The 18,812-nt window shown below is 41.1% G+C and overlaps 1 protein-coding gene across 1 annotated transcript in view; it reads right to left on the bottom strand.

Annotated features, from left to right (window-relative positions):
• Positions 1–2,767: 2,767 nt before the first annotated feature.
• The window catches only part of LOC144738381 (uncharacterized), a 47,190-nt gene continuing 31,145 nt past the window's right edge, over positions 2,768–18,812 (bottom strand). Inside the window, exon 4 of the mRNA XM_078621419.1 lies at positions 2,768–3,577. Coding sequence (XP_078477545.1) covers positions 2,768–3,577 — 810 coding nt within the window. The remainder of the gene's footprint in view (positions 3,578–18,812) is intronic.

The following is an 18,812-nucleotide window of genomic DNA, read 5'->3' as shown; positions in this document are numbered from 1 at the left end:
TCCCATGCTCCTTCATTATTTTGTTCAGAAGAAGAGCCACTCTTCCTGTTGTTTGGCATTCCGCTGCCCACGAGTAAAGTTATGTAAAAACAACCCCCTACCTCATCAGCGGTAAAGATCGGTAACGCTGTGGTCAATGTGAGCAATGTCCGAGAGGGAAGGCTCATAGACATCACAGAGGCCCACGAGGTCTCCGGACTGTTGCGAGGGGCTGGTAACCCCTCCACATGCAATGCACTTACCGTGAGAACACGTGGTAAATAAAAACACACACATCACTGTACATACACATCAGTGTAAATACACACTGCTATAGACTGATAATGGTTATAATAATAAACAACACTTACAAACTATACCATCCAGATGGGTATCCAGAGCAATTGTAACCATTTTAATTGATCGAATATAACAAATAACCTTCGTTGTTTAGACACACCATCAACAAGAGTTCTTAAAAATATCCATAAAATCAAGTCACCGCGCTATAAAACATGCACCTCTTAGAATATCTCCATCAGCATTGCAACATTTTATATTTATTTTCACAGATAAAGCCGATAAATTGATCACAGCTTACAGGCCATTGTAAATGTGCAAACTAACAACATGCACATAATTATTCAAGGAGATGCCCATCCCTATTCAAACTGAAGCGAACGATGATTCAGCACATTCCTACTTAGGCTTAAGCACAATGGCCACATGAGCTTAGGTATGTTGCTAGATATGAGGAGCTTTAGTACCGTGAATAGCAATTGAATGCAAATAAGTTAATGAAGAAAATGCAAATGATTCTAGCGAGATTTCATAAATGGGAAGAATAATCCGAACCAGTGTGCCGTAGCAATGGCAAGCAAATGGAAGTATGAACGTGAAAAAGACTTCATGCAAATAAACGAAGCCCATGACTTCAAAATGTACACTCGTGTGTGTATGCGCACTTGTATGCATGTGCACCCGTGTGTGTATGTATGAAGCAGTGTGTATGCACATTCGTGAATGTTTCGACAGCGCTGTGTATGTCCACTCGTGTGTGGGTGTGTGGACATGGGGTGTATATGTGTACTCGTGTATGATTATGTATTGGAACAAACAAATTATTTTTATATTGTGTCGTACAAAGAATTTAGGGGCAACGTGGTAGGAATGCGCCAACACAACAGGGAACTACAGGGATGAGACTCCCCGCTCGTGGTGCTAAATGAATGAAAACAGCGCCACTGAGCAGACAGAGCCCCGCCCCTACAGCTCGTGAGTGTGACGTAGTGAGTGTGACCAGCGGACTGCCACGATGCTGCCAGGTAAGGGTAAACTTGTGTGATGGAGATGCTTCACCTGAAACTCGCCTCGACACGTGTTCGCTATGAACATTGTAGCAATAAGGTACAATCAGTCATCTTTAAAAACAGGTCTTTATTCATCTGCAAGAAAACTCACGTTAATACTCGTATAGAAATCTTTATTAACACGCATGCTCAAACAGGAAAGGAACTAGGCAAATTATTTCTCAATTTGGAATTAAACAGTTAAAACAGATTCTTAAAATCAAAAACGTAAACGTCGATTTCCCCTTTGACATTCTTTTCCACTGAAGCTATTCGTCCAGAAGTCCAAGCCATCAAACACAGGAACAACGAACGTGCATTCCACGCACACTCTAAAACCTATTATTTGAAGTGAATTAATTTATTACACAATGATGAAAATTAATGAACATGTTTAAAATATTGAGCAAAGTTGTGATCACTGACTTTCTCCAACTTTAGCTCAACAAGACCACTTAACCACGAGAGTAAAATCAGGAATTGAACCACCTCACAACCACTGCGCATCACACCACATCAACAAGTAATCCGATCGGACGACAAAGCACCACCTTAACGTGACGAAGTCTAGAATAAACCTCAACACTCAAGACACGGAATTCAACACAAACACTACGACAAAATGAATAACAGGAATGGGCAAATCTTAAAAGAAGACGGCACACCCAGATCAGTAGCTGTGAGAAGATGACAACACATGGCAACTTCTACCATAAACACCACACATTTAACAGAGCCGATGATCCAACTACGAGACGAAGCAATGTATCTATCGAAGTATAAAATTGTTGTCATCCTGAAATGAGTGAACACTTCTGGAACTTATTAGGAACACTTTTATCTGAACACAATGTAGAGCATTAACAACATCACTCTCGCTTGAAATCCTAGAAATCACTGACAAAAAATATATAAGAGACAGAAATATGACTCTCCAGCCACTCCAATACATAAATCCATCTCTCAGGTTGCAACTGCATGGGCTCGAAAGAGGAATTTCGTTTGGGACTCATGACAACATTTTTACTCTTTGCTTGATGATTCCTGTGAAGTGTTGCTGACTGTGAAAATGCTTCCAACACACAGAGCAATCGAATGGTTTTATTAAATTGATTACATTAGCTTGGAGTTGTGCTGGAAATCACTGATATAATCAATTTCACCTTATAATTGATCTAACAGAGCCACACGTGCACATTCCAGGACTTTAACAGAAGTACTCAATACTTTGATTATCCAGCCATTCCAGCAGCCATTTCTCATTATCAACCCGCATGGGGTCGAAATAGGAATTGTCGTCAGGACTCATTACATCCGCTACATCAACGCATCTCTCAGGATCCACCTGCACAGGTTCGAAAGATTCATTTTTTTCAGGACTAATTGCAGCACTTTGTATTGCACCTTTTGATTTCACTTCCCTATCATTGCTGATCTTCTCATGCTTGTTTCGGGGTGATGACCGTGTGAAGATCTGACTTCCTTGCAAATGCCTTCCCGCACACAGCGCAATTGAATGGCTTCTCGCCCGTGTGTGTTTCTTGGTGACTGTTAAGAGTTGATTTCTGTGAAAATGACTTCCCACACTCAGAGCACTTGAATGGCTTCTCGCCCGTGTGTGTTTTCTGGTGACGGTTAAGAGTTGATTTCAGTGAAAATGACTTCCCACACACAGAGCACTTGAATGGCTTCTCGCCCGTGTGTGTTTTCTGGTGACTGTTAAGAGTTGATTTCCGTGAAAATAACTTCCCACACACAGAGCAATTGAACGGCTTCTCGCCCGTGTGTGTTTTCTGGTGATTGCGACGAGTTGATAAATCTGCAAATGCCTTCCCACACACAGAGCACTTGAACGGCTTCTCGCCCGTGTGTGTTTTATGGTGACCGTTAAGAGTTGATTTCCGTGAAAATGACTTCCCACACACAGAGCAATTGAATGGCTTCTCGCCCGTGTGTGTTTTCTGGTGACGGTTAAGAGTTGATTTCAGTGAAAATGACTTCCCACACACAGACCAATTGAACGGCTTCTCGCCCGTGTGTGTTTTCTGGTGATTGCGACGAGTTGATAAATCTGCAAATGCCTTCCCACACACAGAGCACTTGAACGGCTTCTCGCCCGTGTGTGTTTTATGGTGACTGTTAAGAGTTGATTTCCGTGAAAATGACTTCCCACACACAGAGCAATTGAACGGCTTCTCACTCGTGTGTGTTTTCTGGTGACGGTTAAGAATTGATTTCAGTGAAAATGACTTCACACACGCAGAGAAATTGAATGGCTTCTTAACCGTTGATTATGAAAGATATGGTAGCAATAACGTACGATCAGCCATCTTTAAAAACAAATCAGGTCTTTATTAATCTGCAAGAAAACTCACGTTGATACTCGTATCGAAATCTTTATTAATATGCATGCTCAAACAGTTAAAATATATTCTTAAAATCAAACACGTAAACGTCGATTTTCCCTTTGACGTCCTTTTCGCTTGAAGCCATTCGTCCAAATGATAAAATTGTTGTGAGAAGATGACAACACACCTTCTACAATAAACAGCACACATTTAACAGCCCCGATGATCCAACGACGAGACGAGGCTATGAATCTATCGAAGTATAAAATAGTTGTCATTCTGAAATCAGTGAACTCTTCTGGAACTTCAAAGGAAGACATTCATCTGAACACATTATAGAGCATTCACAACATCACTCTCCCTTGAAGTCCTAGAAATCACCGAAATATATATATATATATAAGAGACACGAATATGACTCTCCAGCCACTCCACTACATCAAGCCATCTCTCAGGATGCAACTGCATGGGGTCGAAAGAGGAATTTCGTTTAGGACTCATGACAACATTTTTACTCTTTGCTTGATGATGCCTTTGAAGTGTTGCTGACCGTGAAAATGCTTCCAACGCACAGAACAATCAAACGGTTTTGTTAAAATAATTACACTAGCTTGGAGTAGTGCTGGAAATCACTGATATAATCAATTGCACCTAATACATTGATCTAACAGAGACACAAACGTGCACATTCCAGGACTCATTACTTTGATTATCCAGCCACTCCAGCAGCCATTTCTCATTATCAACCTGCATGGGATCAAAAAAGGAATTGGCGTCAGGGCTCAGTACATGCAGCCATCTCGCAGGATCCAACTGCATGGGGTCGAAAGAGGAATTGTCGTCAGGACTCATTACATCCACTACATCCACGCATCTCTCAGGATCCACCTGCATAGGTTCGAAAGATGCATTTTTTTCAGGACTCATTGCAGCACTTTGTATTTCACCTTTTGATTTCACTTCCCTATCATTGCGGATCTTCTCATGCTTGTTTCGGGTTGATGACCGTGTCATTTCCAACGGAGAACACTTGAATGGCTTCTGATTTACGGGCAAATGCCTTCACACAAACAGAGCAATTGAATGGCTTCTTACCCGTGTGTGCGTGGCGCTGTGGAGAGTTTTTCTGCTCCATTCTTCAGAGCAGAGAAACTGTCGCGGATGTTGTTGAGAGCAAAAGGCGCCCTCTAAGCTGCGTGGATGTCTGGCTCAAATCGCCAGGAAGCAAACTCTTACCAACGTCTAACCGAGACACAGTTACGTCTCGTAAGTCGGACTACACACGCGATTACCAGTTTATCCACTAACAAAGACACTTACTTGTGGATGCACGGCGGATCGATGTCCCTGTAACCCGTCTGAAGAGATTGCCACGAACTGTCCCGAAGCGAAGTCGCCAACCAGTCGCCAAGCAATCGTGCTCGCCAGGCTGGGTCTCGTGGAAAAAGGGTTATCTGCAGAGCGAGGAGTCGAGCGTCTATCCTCAGCAAAATTCCTCTCGAAATGACCTTGAGGTCTGATTTTAAGCCCCTTATAACTTCGCTCTAGCATCCAAATCCTTTGTTCTCGACTTGGTCTATCATGGACTTTGCATTCAATTGTAATTTTTTTCATTAACAATCCGCATATCTAGCAACATAATACATATGTACATCTCACTGCATAATTGTACACTTCCGTTTGAATAAGGATGTGCATCTCCATGCATAATTCCATGATTCGTGTTAATTTGCTAATATTCACCCCCCAATGTCCTCTAAACTGCTGCAAGTTTAGAGGATGATAAAGTGACATACAGTCTGAAGTATCAAACTTGGTGATCTCGAGATTGATTTGGAATAAGATGTGCAAGTTTATACTGTACTGACTTTGTTTTATAAATATATTTAAGGACAATCGTGTTGAGCGGGGTGTTTCTAGAAAACGAGTGTTTTATATTAAAAATTCTGCCATGAACTTTGAATAATCATCCGAATGGTTTAGCTTGTAAGCGTGGTTTATTATAATGTTCATGTTAAAGGTTTTTTGGGTTAGATCGCTTAAATATACAAATGTGTATTTGAAACCCGCCACCACCCGACAAAGCCAACTAGTACGGGTTGTCATGTAGCAATAAGGGACGATCATCTTTAACATAGCAGGTCTTTATTGTTCTTCAAGTATATTAACGTTAAAACTCATAGAAACACATGCACACTCGTGTGTGAAACAGTCGTGTTTGGATGCACACTCGTGTGTGTATGTCTTCTCATCCGTTTTTTTAGGGAAGGATATGGTAGCAATAACGTACGATCAGTCATCTTTAAAAACAAATCAGGTCTTTATTAATCTGCAAGAAAACTCACGTTAATACTCGTATCGAAATCTGTATTAATACGCATGCTCAAACAGGAAAGGAACTAGGCAAATTATTTCCCAATAGGAATTCAACAGTTAAAATATATTCTTAAAATCAAACACTTAAACGTCGATTTCCCCTTTGACGTCCTTTTACACTGAAGCCATTCGTCCAGAAGTCCAAGCCATCAAACACAGGAACAACGAACGTGCAATCCACGCACACTCTGAAACCTACTATTTGAAGATAATTAATTTATTACACAATCATAAAAATTAAAGAACATGTTTAAAATATTGAGCAAAGTTGTGGTCACAGACTTTCTCCAACTTCAGCTCAACAAGACCACTTAACCACGAGAGTCAAATCAGGAATTGAACCACCTCACAACCACTGCGCATCACACCACATCAACAAGTAATCCGATCGGATGATAAAGCACCATCTTAACGTGACGAAGTCTAGAATAAACCTCAACACTCAAGACGCGGAATTCAACATAAACACCACGACAAAATGAATAACAGGAATGGGCAAATCCTAAAACAAGACGGCACACCCAGATCAGTAGCAGTGAGAAGATGACAACACATGGCAACTTCTACCATAAACACCACATATTTAACAGCCCCGATGATCTAACGACGAGACGAAGGAATGTATCTATCGACGTATAAAATTGTTGTCATTATGACATCAGTGAACACTTCTGGAACTTAAAAGGAAGACATTCATCTGAACACATTATAGAGCATTCACATCACTCTAGCTTGAAGTCCTAGAAATCACCGAAAGAAATATATAAGAGACACGAATATGACTCTCCAGCCAATCCACTACATCAAGCCATCTCTCAGGATGCAACTGCATGGGGTCGAAAGAGGAATTTCGTTTAGGACTCATGACAACATTTTTACTCTTTGCTTGATGATGCCTGCGAAGTGTTGCTGACCGTGAAAATGCTTCCACCACACAGAGCAATCAAACGGTTTTGTTAAAATAATTACACTAGCTTGGAGTAGTGCTGGAAATCACTGATATAATCAATTACACCTAATACATTGATACAAAAACATGCATATTCCAAGACTTCAACAGTTAACAGAAGTACTCCATACTTTGATTATCCAGCCACTCCAGCAGCCATTTCTCATTATCAACCTGCATGGGGTCGAAATAGGAATTGTCGTAAGGGCTCAGTACATCCAGCCATCTCGCAGGATCAAACTGCATGGGGTCGAAAGAGGAATTGTCGTCAGGACTCATTACATCCACTACATCCACGCATCTCTCAGGATCCACCTGCATAGGTTCGAAAGATGCATTTTTTTCAGGACTCATTGCAGCACTTTGTATTTCACCTTTTGATTTCACTTCCCTATCATTGCGGATCTTCTCATGCTTGTTTCGGGTTGATGACCGTGTCATTTCCAACGGAGAACACTTGAATGGCTTCTGATTTACGGGCAAATGCCTTCACACAAACAGAGCAATTGAATGGCTTCTTACCCGTGTGTGCGTGGCGCTGTGGAGAGTTTTTCTGCTCCATTCTTCAGAGCAGAGAAACTGTCGCGGATGTTGTTGAGAGCAAAAGGCGCCCTCTAAGCTGCGTGGATGTCTGGCTCAAATATAACGTTCAGTGTTGTGGGGCATCTAAGATTCATATCGTCAGTTTAACTTGTGAAAATAATAACAAAACCCAGCTATCCGAGTCTGCTACTGTGTGTATGTCCATGGATATGTACTGCTGTGTATGTCCACTCGTGTGTTTATTTACACTCGTTGATGTGGATATGTACATGCGTGCATGTGTGTGTATAGGTATGTATAATCATGTGTTCACACCCCGCATATAACCGCTCCGGCGTGGCCGGCTCCACAAACAGACACCGATGCCTTGCTGTGTATGGTTTGGCCGTTTAGGTATGTTGCTAGATATGAGGAGCGTTACTTCCGAGAAAAACAATTGAATGCAAGGAAGTTAATGAAGATAATGCAAATGATTCTAGAGATATATCATAAATGGGAAGAATAATCCGAACCAGTGTGCCGTATCAGAAGTAAACAAATGGAAGCAAATAAACTAAACTGATTACTTTACTACACTCAATCTAGATTTGAAGTTTTCATGACTGGAGGGATCCATACTCTTTGGTTCTTTAGGTAAAGTCACGTAGGTAGAAACATAAAAAATTTAACAAAAACATATATATCACGAGGTTTCGTTGTGATATATTATTAAAATTATCCAGCTGGATTATATTTTCCGCGATTCATTATTTTTTGTTTTATTTGATAATTTTTCTATCTACGTGACTTTGCCGAAAGAACCAAGGGTATGGATTCCTGCAGTCACGACAGCTTCAAATCAAGATCACAATTACTGTCATCAACTTTTAATACTCATCTAAATGGTATAGCTTGTAAGGCTGTGTGCATTTGCATTGCTGTGTATGTTCACTTGTCTTTGGTTCGTGTGTGTGTGGACATGTGTGTGATATAAGCATTGTACAGTTAACAAACTATTAGATAACTTTATGTATACGATAAACCATAACAGTAGAAACACTACAACAAGAGAAGCATTCGTGTGTGTACGTCTACTGCTTTGTCTGTATGTACACCCCTGTATATTACAACTAGTGTGTGAATGCACGCTGCTGTATATATATATACAGTCGTGTTTGGAAGCACACTCGTGTGTGCATGTCTACTCGTCCATGTTCTTTTTAAGGAAGGATATAACGATCGATCAGTTATCTTTAAAAACAAATCAGGTCTTTATTAATCTGCAAGAATATTGATGTTAACACTCGTATCGAAATATTAATCAATCTTTTTTTGGTCAAACAGTTAAGGAACGAGACAATTATTTTTCTTTCAGGAATTCAATAGTTAAAAAATCTTCTCAAAATCAAACACGTAAACGTCTATTTGTCATTCCCCATTGACGTCCTTATTGATAGAAGCTATCCATCCAGAAGTGAAAGCCATCAAACACAGGAACAACGAACGTGAAATCCACGTATACATCCTGGAACCGATCATCTGCAGTAATTATTAAACAATGAGGAAAATGAAATATATATTTTTTAATATTGAGCAAAGATATGATCACAGTCTTTCTCAAACTTTGGCTCCACAAGACCACTTAACTACGAGAGTAAAATCAGGAATTGAACCACCTCACAACCACTGCACATCACACCACATCAACAAGTAATCCGATAGGTAACTGCTCCACATTCAATGCAATTACCGTGAAAACACGTGGAAAATTAAAACACATACGTACACAAAGCACTGTACATACACAGCAGTGTAAAAACACACGAGACTTTCTGCTATAGACTAATAATGGTTATAATGATAAACAACACTTACAAACTACACCATCCAGATGGGTATCCATAGCAATTCTAACCATTTAAATTGATCGAATATAACAATTCACCTTCGTTGTCTAGACACACAGTGGTCCTTAAATATTTTCATTAAACCACGTCAACACATGCACCTCTTAACTTAAGTATACCTCGATCAACATTGTGATATTTTAGATGGTATTTCACAGTTATGGCCGATACATTAATATTAGTTTACAGAATGCACAACGTCCAAGCCGCTGACCTGTACCACGTTGTGCATTCTTTTGGCCCCGCCCCCCCCTCCCGAGACGTTCTACGTGACACGTCGTGCCGTCTTTGAGCCCCGCCCCCCTCCCTCCCGATACGTTCCATTCATTGGCTCTCCTCCCCCCTCAACTTGCTCTTAAGGGATTACATCTTGAATCATTGCCTCACTTGATGCAGCAAATCTGGCTGTGACGGTCCCACCTGATGACGGAGACTTGTGTTGCCTCCGAAACGTCGTGATTTTTATTTTTATTTTACTTTCATTAATTTTAATGTTTTACCTACGTGACTTTACCGAAAAAACCTAAGAATATTCCCTCCAGGACATTGCTCACATCCACCGCAGCGTTAACGTCCGGCACCGCCGATGAGGTAGCAGATTTTTTTACAGAACTTTACTTGTGGCTGGGGAATTCCAAACAACAGGGGGCTCTTCTTCTGAGAAAAAAAACGTATCAAGGAGGCGTGGGAGCGTGGCGTAAGGTGTGGAAAGCTCTCAGCCCCAGGCTACCGTGGGCACACCTCCCAATCAACGGGAGGCGAGGAGTGGTGGTTGCTCATGCATCCACCGAAGATGAATATCAGTCGAGGGATGAAAGCAAGGCAAATGAGTTAGATTCATTCTATTACCTCCTACATAATAATCCCATGATACTCGTATGTATGGATGTCATATGTATATATATATGAGGGTTAAATTTCGATTTAAAGCTTTCGTGACTGCAGGGATTCATCTTCTTGGTTCTTTCGGTAAAGTAACGTAGAAGGGAAGTAATAAAATAATAAAAATAAAACATAATAAAATAAAATAATTCTCACGACGTTTCGGCTACAACGCAAGCAGCCGTCTTCAGGTGAAGAATGAGACAATGCCAAGCTAGGGGCATCTAAGATTCATATCGTCAGTTTAACTTGTGAAAATAATAACAAAACCCAGCTATCCGAGTCTGCTACTGTGTGTATGTCCATGGATATGTACTGCTGTGTATGTCCACTCGTGTGTTTATTTACACTCGTTGATGTGGATATGTACATGCGTGCATGTGTGTGTATAGGTATGTATAATCATGTGTTCACACCCCGCATATAACCGCTCCGGCGTGGCCGGCTCCACAAACAGACACCGATGCCTTGCTGTGTATGGTTTGGCCGTTTAGGTATGTTGCTAGATATGAGGAGCGTTACTTCCGAGAAAAACAATTGAATGCAAGGAAGTTAATGAAGATAATGCAAATGATTCTAGAGATATATCATAAATGGGAAGAATAATCCGAACCAGTGTGCCGTATCAGAAGTAAACAAATGGAAGCAAATAAACTAAACTGATTACTTTACTACACTCAATCTAGATTTGAAGTTTTCATGACTGGAGGGATCCATACTCTTTGGTTCTTTAGGTAAAGTCACGTAGGTAGAAACATAAAAAATTTAACAAAAACATATATATCACGAGGTTTCGTTGTGATATATTATTAAAATTATCCAGCTGGATTATATTTTCCGCGATTCATTATTTTTTGTTTTATTTGATAATTTTTCTATCTACGTGACTTTGCCGAAAGAACCAAGGGTATGGATTCCTGCAGTCACGACAGCTTCAAATCAAGATCACAATTACTGTCATCAACTTTTAATACTCATCTAAATGGTATAGCTTGTAAGGCTGTGTGCATTTGCATTGCTGTGTATGTTCACTTGTCTTTGGTTCGTGTGTGTGTGGACATGTGTGTGATATAAGCATTGTACAGTTAACAAACTATTAGATAACTTTATGTATACGATAAACCATAACAGTAGAAACACTACAACAAGAGAAGCATTCGTGTGTGTACGTCTACTGCTTTGTCTGTATGTACACCCCTGTATATTACAACTAGTGTGTGAATGCACGCTGCTGTATATATATATACAGTCGTGTTTGGAAGCACACTCGTGTGTGCATGTCTACTCGTCCATGTTCTTTTTAAGGAAGGATATAACGATCGATCAGTTATCTTTAAAAACAAATCAGGTCTTTATTAATCTGCAAGAATATTGATGTTAACACTCGTATCGAAATATTAATCAATCTTTTTTTGGTCAAACAGTTAAGGAACGAGACAATTATTTTTCTTTCAGGAATTCAATAGTTAAAAAATCTTCTCAAAATCAAACACGTAAACGTCTATTTGTCATTCCCCATTGACGTCCTTATCGATAGAAGCTATCCATCCAGAAGTGAAAGCCATCAAACACAGGAACAACGAACGTGAAATCCACGTATACATCCTGGAACCGATCATCTGCAGTAATTATTAAACAATGAGGAAAATGAAATATATATTTTTTAATATTGAGCAAAGATATGATCACAGTCTTTCTCAAACTTTGGCTCCACAAGACCACTTAACTACGAGAGTAAAATCAGGAATTGAACCACCTCACAACCACTGCACATCACACCACATCAACAAGTAATCCGATAGGTAACTGCTCCACATTCAATGCAATTACCGTGAAAACACGTGGAAAATTAAAACACATACGTACACAAAGCACTGTACATACACAGCAGTGTAAAAACACACGAGACTTTCTGCTATAGACTAATAATGGTTATAATGATAAACAACACTTACAAACTACACCATCCAGATGGGTATCCATAGCAATTCTAACCATTTAAATTGATCGAATATAACAATTCACCTTCGTTGTCTAGACACACAGTGGTCCTTAAATATTTTCATTAAACCACGTCAACACATGCACCTCTTAACTTAAGTATACCTCGATCAACATTGTGATATTTTAGATGGTATTTCACAGTTATGGCCGATACATTAATATTAGTTTACAGAATGCACAACGTCCAAGCCGCTGACCTGTACCACGTTGTGCATTCTTTTGGCCCCGCCCCCCCCTCCCGAGACGTTCTACGTGACACGTCGTGCCGTCTTTGAGCCCCGCCCCCCTCCCTCCCGATACGTTCCATTCATTGGCTCTCCTCCCCCCTCAACTTGCTCTTAAGGGATTACATCTTGAATCATTGCCTCACTTGATGCAGCAAATCTGGCTGTGACGGTCCCACCTGATGACGGAGACTTGTGTTGCCTCCGAAACGTCGTGATTTTTATTTTTATTTTACTTTCATTAATTTTAATGTTTTACCTACGTGACTTTACCGAAAAAACCTAAGAATATTCCCTCCAGGACATTGCTCACATCCACCGCAGCGTTAACGTCCGGCACCGCCGATGAGGTAGCAGATTTTTTTACAGAACTTTACTTGTGGCTGGGGAATTCCAAACAACAGGGGGCTCTTCTTCTGAGAAAAAAAACGTATCAAGGAGGCGTGGGAGCGTGGCGTAAGGTGTGGAAAGCTCTCAGCCCCAGGCTACCGTGGGCACACCTCCCAATCAACGGGAGGCGAGGAGTGGTGGTTGCTCATGCATCCACCGAAGATGAATATCAGTCGAGGGATGAAAGCAAGGCAAATGAGTTAGATTCATTCTATTACCTCCTACATAATAATCCCATGATACTCGTATGTATGGATGTCATATGTATATATATATGAGGGTTAAATTTCGATTTAAAGCTTTCGTGACTGCAGGGATTCATCTTCTTGGTTCTTTCGGTAAAGTAACGTAGAAGGGAAGTAATAAAATAATAAAAATAAAACATAATAAAATAAAATAATTCTCACGACGTTTCGGCTACAACGCAAGCAGCCGTCTTCAGGTGAAGAATGAGACAATGCCAAGCTAGGGGCTTATATATAAGCTGAGTTGGAGGTGGAAGAAGAAGAGAGCCTTAACAAAGGAATGTGCATATGAAGAGGAATTTAGCATATTCATGGGAAGTGCGTAGGAGGTGGGCGGGGGGGTTTCAAAGTCATATTATGCCCATGCATTATGCAGGATCAGCAGCACCAAGGGGGGTGCAGGAAGTAGCATTAACAAAGGAAAGGAATGTTAATGATATGTAGCTGCAGTTACTAAACAACCACGTAGAAAACTAAAGTATAAACTACATAAAAAACTGTTTCCGGTCCCGCGCACAACCAGCACTGCACCACGTGATGCGCCAGCCGGGATCGTGGGGGGCGGAGCCTCGCGCTAGTGACGTCACCTCTGTTACGTCACAGCCACGCCTCCACCCACAGTCGAGAGGAATGCACACGAGGGAGCAGCAGAAGAAGCCTTTTGAGAGCGAATCCTCAACGAGGTGAGCGACCCTGTTGACGATGAATGTGGTTTCTTTTTATTTTACATTTCGACTACAAACTAAAGCTTCATTATTTTTATATGTTCATAATTCAATTTTCAGCAATCTTGCTGTGGATTTCACACCTAACGATGATTGCTTGTGTTGCAGTCGAAACGTCGTGATAATTGTATTGTTTTATATTAATATTATTTTATTGTTTCCCTTCTATGTGACTTCACCGAAAGAACCAAGAATATGAATCCCTGCAGTCACGAATGCTTTAAATAAAAATTCAATGTAGAACTGTTAGGATACTTGGCATTCCCTGAAATGTTGCTGTTACTGTCGTTGTTTAGACCGCAAGCGAGTCAGCATTTAAAACGAGTATAACTAATCCGTTTAAATCTCATAGAATATTAATAACATGTCTACAATTATTGTGTTCTGATTGCTGGTACAATTGTGCCCTACATTATATGTACTGAATGTTATTCAACAATTTGGAAGGAATCTGCCTTTATGTTCAGACCCTAGACGCTGCCATAGTTGCCTCCAATCTGTGATGTCACAGCCACATGGGTGGTACCTCTGACATCAAGTGACCTACAACGTCATGCTCGTATTATAACAAATCATTTAAGTATGGTCATATGACCCTAATGACCTACAATGCATATGGGTCATTTATCAAGCAGTCGATTAATACAAATGGGCTGTACATGAACATGCATGTCTGGATTAGAGGTGAAATATCATTGTTAAGTCAGCTATTTAGCTGTGCCTTTTTACACCTGATGAAGGAAGCTTGTGTTGCCTCCGAAACGTCGTGATATTTTATTTCTATTGTTATTTCGATAAATGTTTGTTATTTATTTTTATTATTTATCTATTTTTACCTACAAAACCCAAGAGTATAGTCACGATAGTGATTAGATTGGTACAATGAGTGTTCAAATATGTATTAATTAAGAGGATGAGTGATTCAAAAGGTTGCAAAATCTGAGCGTTGTTCCAACCTCCACAGGCCATCCAACTTCAAACAAAATCTACTCCTTCCCAACAACATGGACGGACAAATCACGTGGGCTGAGATCTTGGATGACTATGAGGGTAAGTCCCAGATACCTGCATCACATAAATTATATGCGGAGGAGGAGGCTCCTTGATAAATGATTTTTCGTAGACATGGCTTGGTGGTAATGGGAAGACTTAATGATCAAGTGTGGCAAAGAGGATGGGTTTAGATTTGAGTTTCTGCCATCTTTGTTCAAACTGGGGTCTCAAGCTTATGTAATTTACGGTCTCAAAATGCCGACAAAAACATGACTTGTAAAGTTTTACTGCCATGTGATGAATATTTCTCAATAGCAGGTCCTGTTGGTGGTAAGAGGTAATTACTGGGATCTCAAAATGAGTTCTGTGAAACTCCATGTCCTTCGTTCTCTAATTAATTACTCGTCCTTGGAATGAATTTTCTGTTCTTCATAGCCCGGGAGTCGGCGTGCCAGTCGACCACGTGGGGGGACGTTATGGATAAGGTGGACCCTTTCCCAGGCCAAAGTTACAAGAATCGCTCCCCAAAGGTGTGTATGGGTTCTAGATTTGAAGCTTTCGTGACTGCAAAGATTCATACTCTTAGTTATTTCGGTAAAGTCACGTAGGTATAAAATTAAATAAAAATTAATAAAAATAAAATAATAAAAATCACGACGTTTCGGAGGCAACACAAGTCTCCATCCCAGGTGGGACCGTCACAGCTGAATTTGCTGTATCAAGTGAGGCAGGGATTCCAAGATGCAAGTTCTTAAATACAAGTTAAGGAGGGGGGAGGAGCTTATCAGAATGTGGTAGCCAATGAATGGAACGTATTTGGAGGGGGGGCGGGGCTAAACGAGAGCACGATGTGTATGGGGTCTGTAGGGTTAAAACACACGACATTGTCTCGAAAACTAGCACACCATGTCACCACACCATCCACACCAAAATATCACGACACCAACTCTCACCATCACATTTCTCATCACACTACACGACCACCAATTCAATACACCATATTAGAGCCTCATCATGCCTCTATACCTTCACAATACACCATCTCTCGAGAACATTCCACTACTCTCCTCTCCATATCACAACATCATGTCCCGACACCATCACCGCATCTCTTCACCGTCCCACTCATGCAGGCACTTAAAGTGGTCATTTATTACCAATGAAGACCGAATGATATCAGGCAGTCACATGAATTATGTTTGTGTGTACTAAGCAAGTTTGAATGACTGAATGTGGATGGCTGCATCTGTACCTACATGTGTGAGTATGTTTTTTTGTTTGGGTTCATGTGCACGTCCACGTTTGCATGCCTGTGGGTATGAATGTCTGCTTGCATGTGCATGTCTGAATGTTCCTTTGCTTATCTTTGCTTGATCAGAGGATAATTGGGGAGTTGAAGGACGTCAGCGGGGTGAAGCATCTCCAGGAAAAGAACCTTGGCAAAGAAAGATGCACCATGGAAGAGGAGCGCCACTTTGAGGTGCAGCGCATTGCCAGGGCGAAGTGTCGCACAGAGGAGAAGTACTTCCGAGACTATCTCCTCAAGAAGCGCCTCATGTGTGTAGTCCGACTTAGGAGACGTTACTGTGTCTCAGTTAGACGTTGGTAAGAGTTTGCTTCTAGGCGATTTAAGCCAGACATCCACGCAGCTTGGAGGTTGCCTTTAACTCTCAACAACACCCGCGACTGTTACTCTGCTCTGAAGAATCAGTCACATGGAGCAGAATAACTCTCCACAGCGGCACGCACACACTGGCAAGAAGCGGTTCAATTGCCCTCATTCAAGTGAAGCTTTATAATCCTCTATACTTGCAGCAGTTTTGAGGACATTGGGGGGTGAATATTAGCAAATGAACACGAAGCACGGAATTATGCATGGAGATGCACATCCTTATTCAAACGGAAGTGTACAATTATGCAGTAAGTTGTACATACGTATTATGTTGATAGATGTGCGGATTGTTAATGTAAAAATTAACAATTGAATGCAAAGTCCATGATAGGCTAAGTCGAAAACAAAGGATTTGAATGCGAGAGCGAAGTTATAAGGGGCTTAAAATCAGACCTCAAGGTCATTTCGAGAGGGCTTTTGCTGAGGATAGACGCTCGACTCCTCGCTCTGCAGATAACCCTTCTTCCACGAGACCAGCCTGGCGAGCACGATTGCTTGGCGACTGGTTGGCGACTTCGCTTCGGGAGAGTTCGTGGCGATCTCTTCAGACGGGTTACAGGGACATCGATACGCAGTGCATCCACAAGTAGGTGTCTTTGTTAGTGGATAAACTGGTAATCGCGTGTGTAGTCCGACTTAGGAGACGTTACTGTGTCTCAGTTAGACGTTGGTAAGAGTTTGCTTCTTGGCGATTTAAGCCAGACATCCACGCAGCTTGGAGGTTGCCTTTAACTCTCAACAACACCCGCGACTGTTACATGGAGCAGAATAACTCTCCACAGCGGCACGCACACACTGGCAAGAAGCGGTTCAATTGCTCTCTTTGTGGGAAGGCATTTGCACTGAAACAAAATCTTCACACTCACCAGAACACACACACGGGCGAAAAGCCGTTCAATTGCTCTGTGTGTGGGAAGGCATTTGCACAGAAATCAACTCTTCACACTCACCAGAAAACACACACAGGTGAAAAGCCATTCAAGTGCTCTCTTTGTGGGAAGGCATTCTCAATTAAACAAAATCTTCACACTCACCATAACACACACACGGGCGAAAAGCCATTCAATTGCTCTGTGTGTGGGAAGGCATTTTCACGGAAATCAGATCTTCAGTCACCAGAAAGCACACGCGGGCGTAAAACCGTTCAAGTGCTCTGTGTGTGGGAAGGCATTTGCAGATTCATCAACTCTTCGCAATCACCAGAAAACACACACAGGCATGAAGCCGTTCAATTGTTCTTTGTGTGGAAAGGCATTTGTACAGAAATCACATCTTCATCGTCACCAGAAAACACACACGGGCGTGAAGCCGTTCAATTGTTCTGTGTGTGGGAAGGCATTTGCAAGGAAGTCAGATCTTCACACGGTCATCACCACCAAACAAGCATGAGATGATCCGCAATGATAGGGAAGTGAAATCAAAAGGTGAAAAACAAAATGCTGCAATGAGTCCTGAAAAAAATCCATCTTTCGAACCTATGCATGGTGGATCCTGAGAGATGCGTGGGTGTAGTGGATGTAATGAGTCCTGACGACAATTCCTCTTTAGACCCCATGCGGGTTGATAATGAGAAATGGCTGCTGGAGTTGCTGGATAATCAAAGTATTGAGTACTTCTGTTAAAGTCCTGGAATGTGCACGTTTGTGTCTCTGTTAGATCAATTTATTAGGTGCAATTGATTATATCAGTGATTTCCAGCACTACTCCAAGCTAGTGTTATTATTTTAACACAACCGTTTGATTGCTCTGTGTGTTGGAAGCATTTTCACGGTCAGCAACACTTCACAGGCATCATCAGTTCGGATGAATGTCTTCCTTTTGAGTTCCGGAAGTGTTCACTGATTTCAGAATGACAACAATTTTATACTTTGAACGAATGGCTTCAGTGGAAAAGAATGTCAAAGGGGAAATCGACGTTTACGTGTTTGATTTGCAGAATATCCTTTAACTGTTGAATTCCTATTGGGAAATAATTTGCCTAGTTCCTTTCCTGTTTGAGCATGCGTATTAATAAAGATTTCGATACGAGTATTAACGTCAACTTTCTTGCAGATTAATAAAGACCTGTTTTTAAAGATGACTGATCGTACGTTATTGCTACCATATCCTTCCTTTTAAAAAACACGGACGAGTAGACATACACACACGAGTGTGCATCCAAACTCGACTGTAAATACAGCGGTGTGCATTCACACACGAGTGTGCATGTGTTTCTACGAGTTTTAACGTTAATATACTTGCAGAACA

This window comes from Lampetra planeri, chromosome 82 (genome assembly GCF_965212315.1).
Source record: "Lampetra planeri chromosome 82, kcLamPlan1.2.h2, whole genome shotgun sequence".
Lineage (NCBI taxonomy): Eukaryota > Metazoa > Chordata > Hyperoartia > Petromyzontiformes > Petromyzontidae > Lampetra > Lampetra planeri.
The sequence above is the reverse complement of the archived record's forward strand: the minus strand, read 5'-3'. Positions and strand labels throughout refer to the sequence as shown.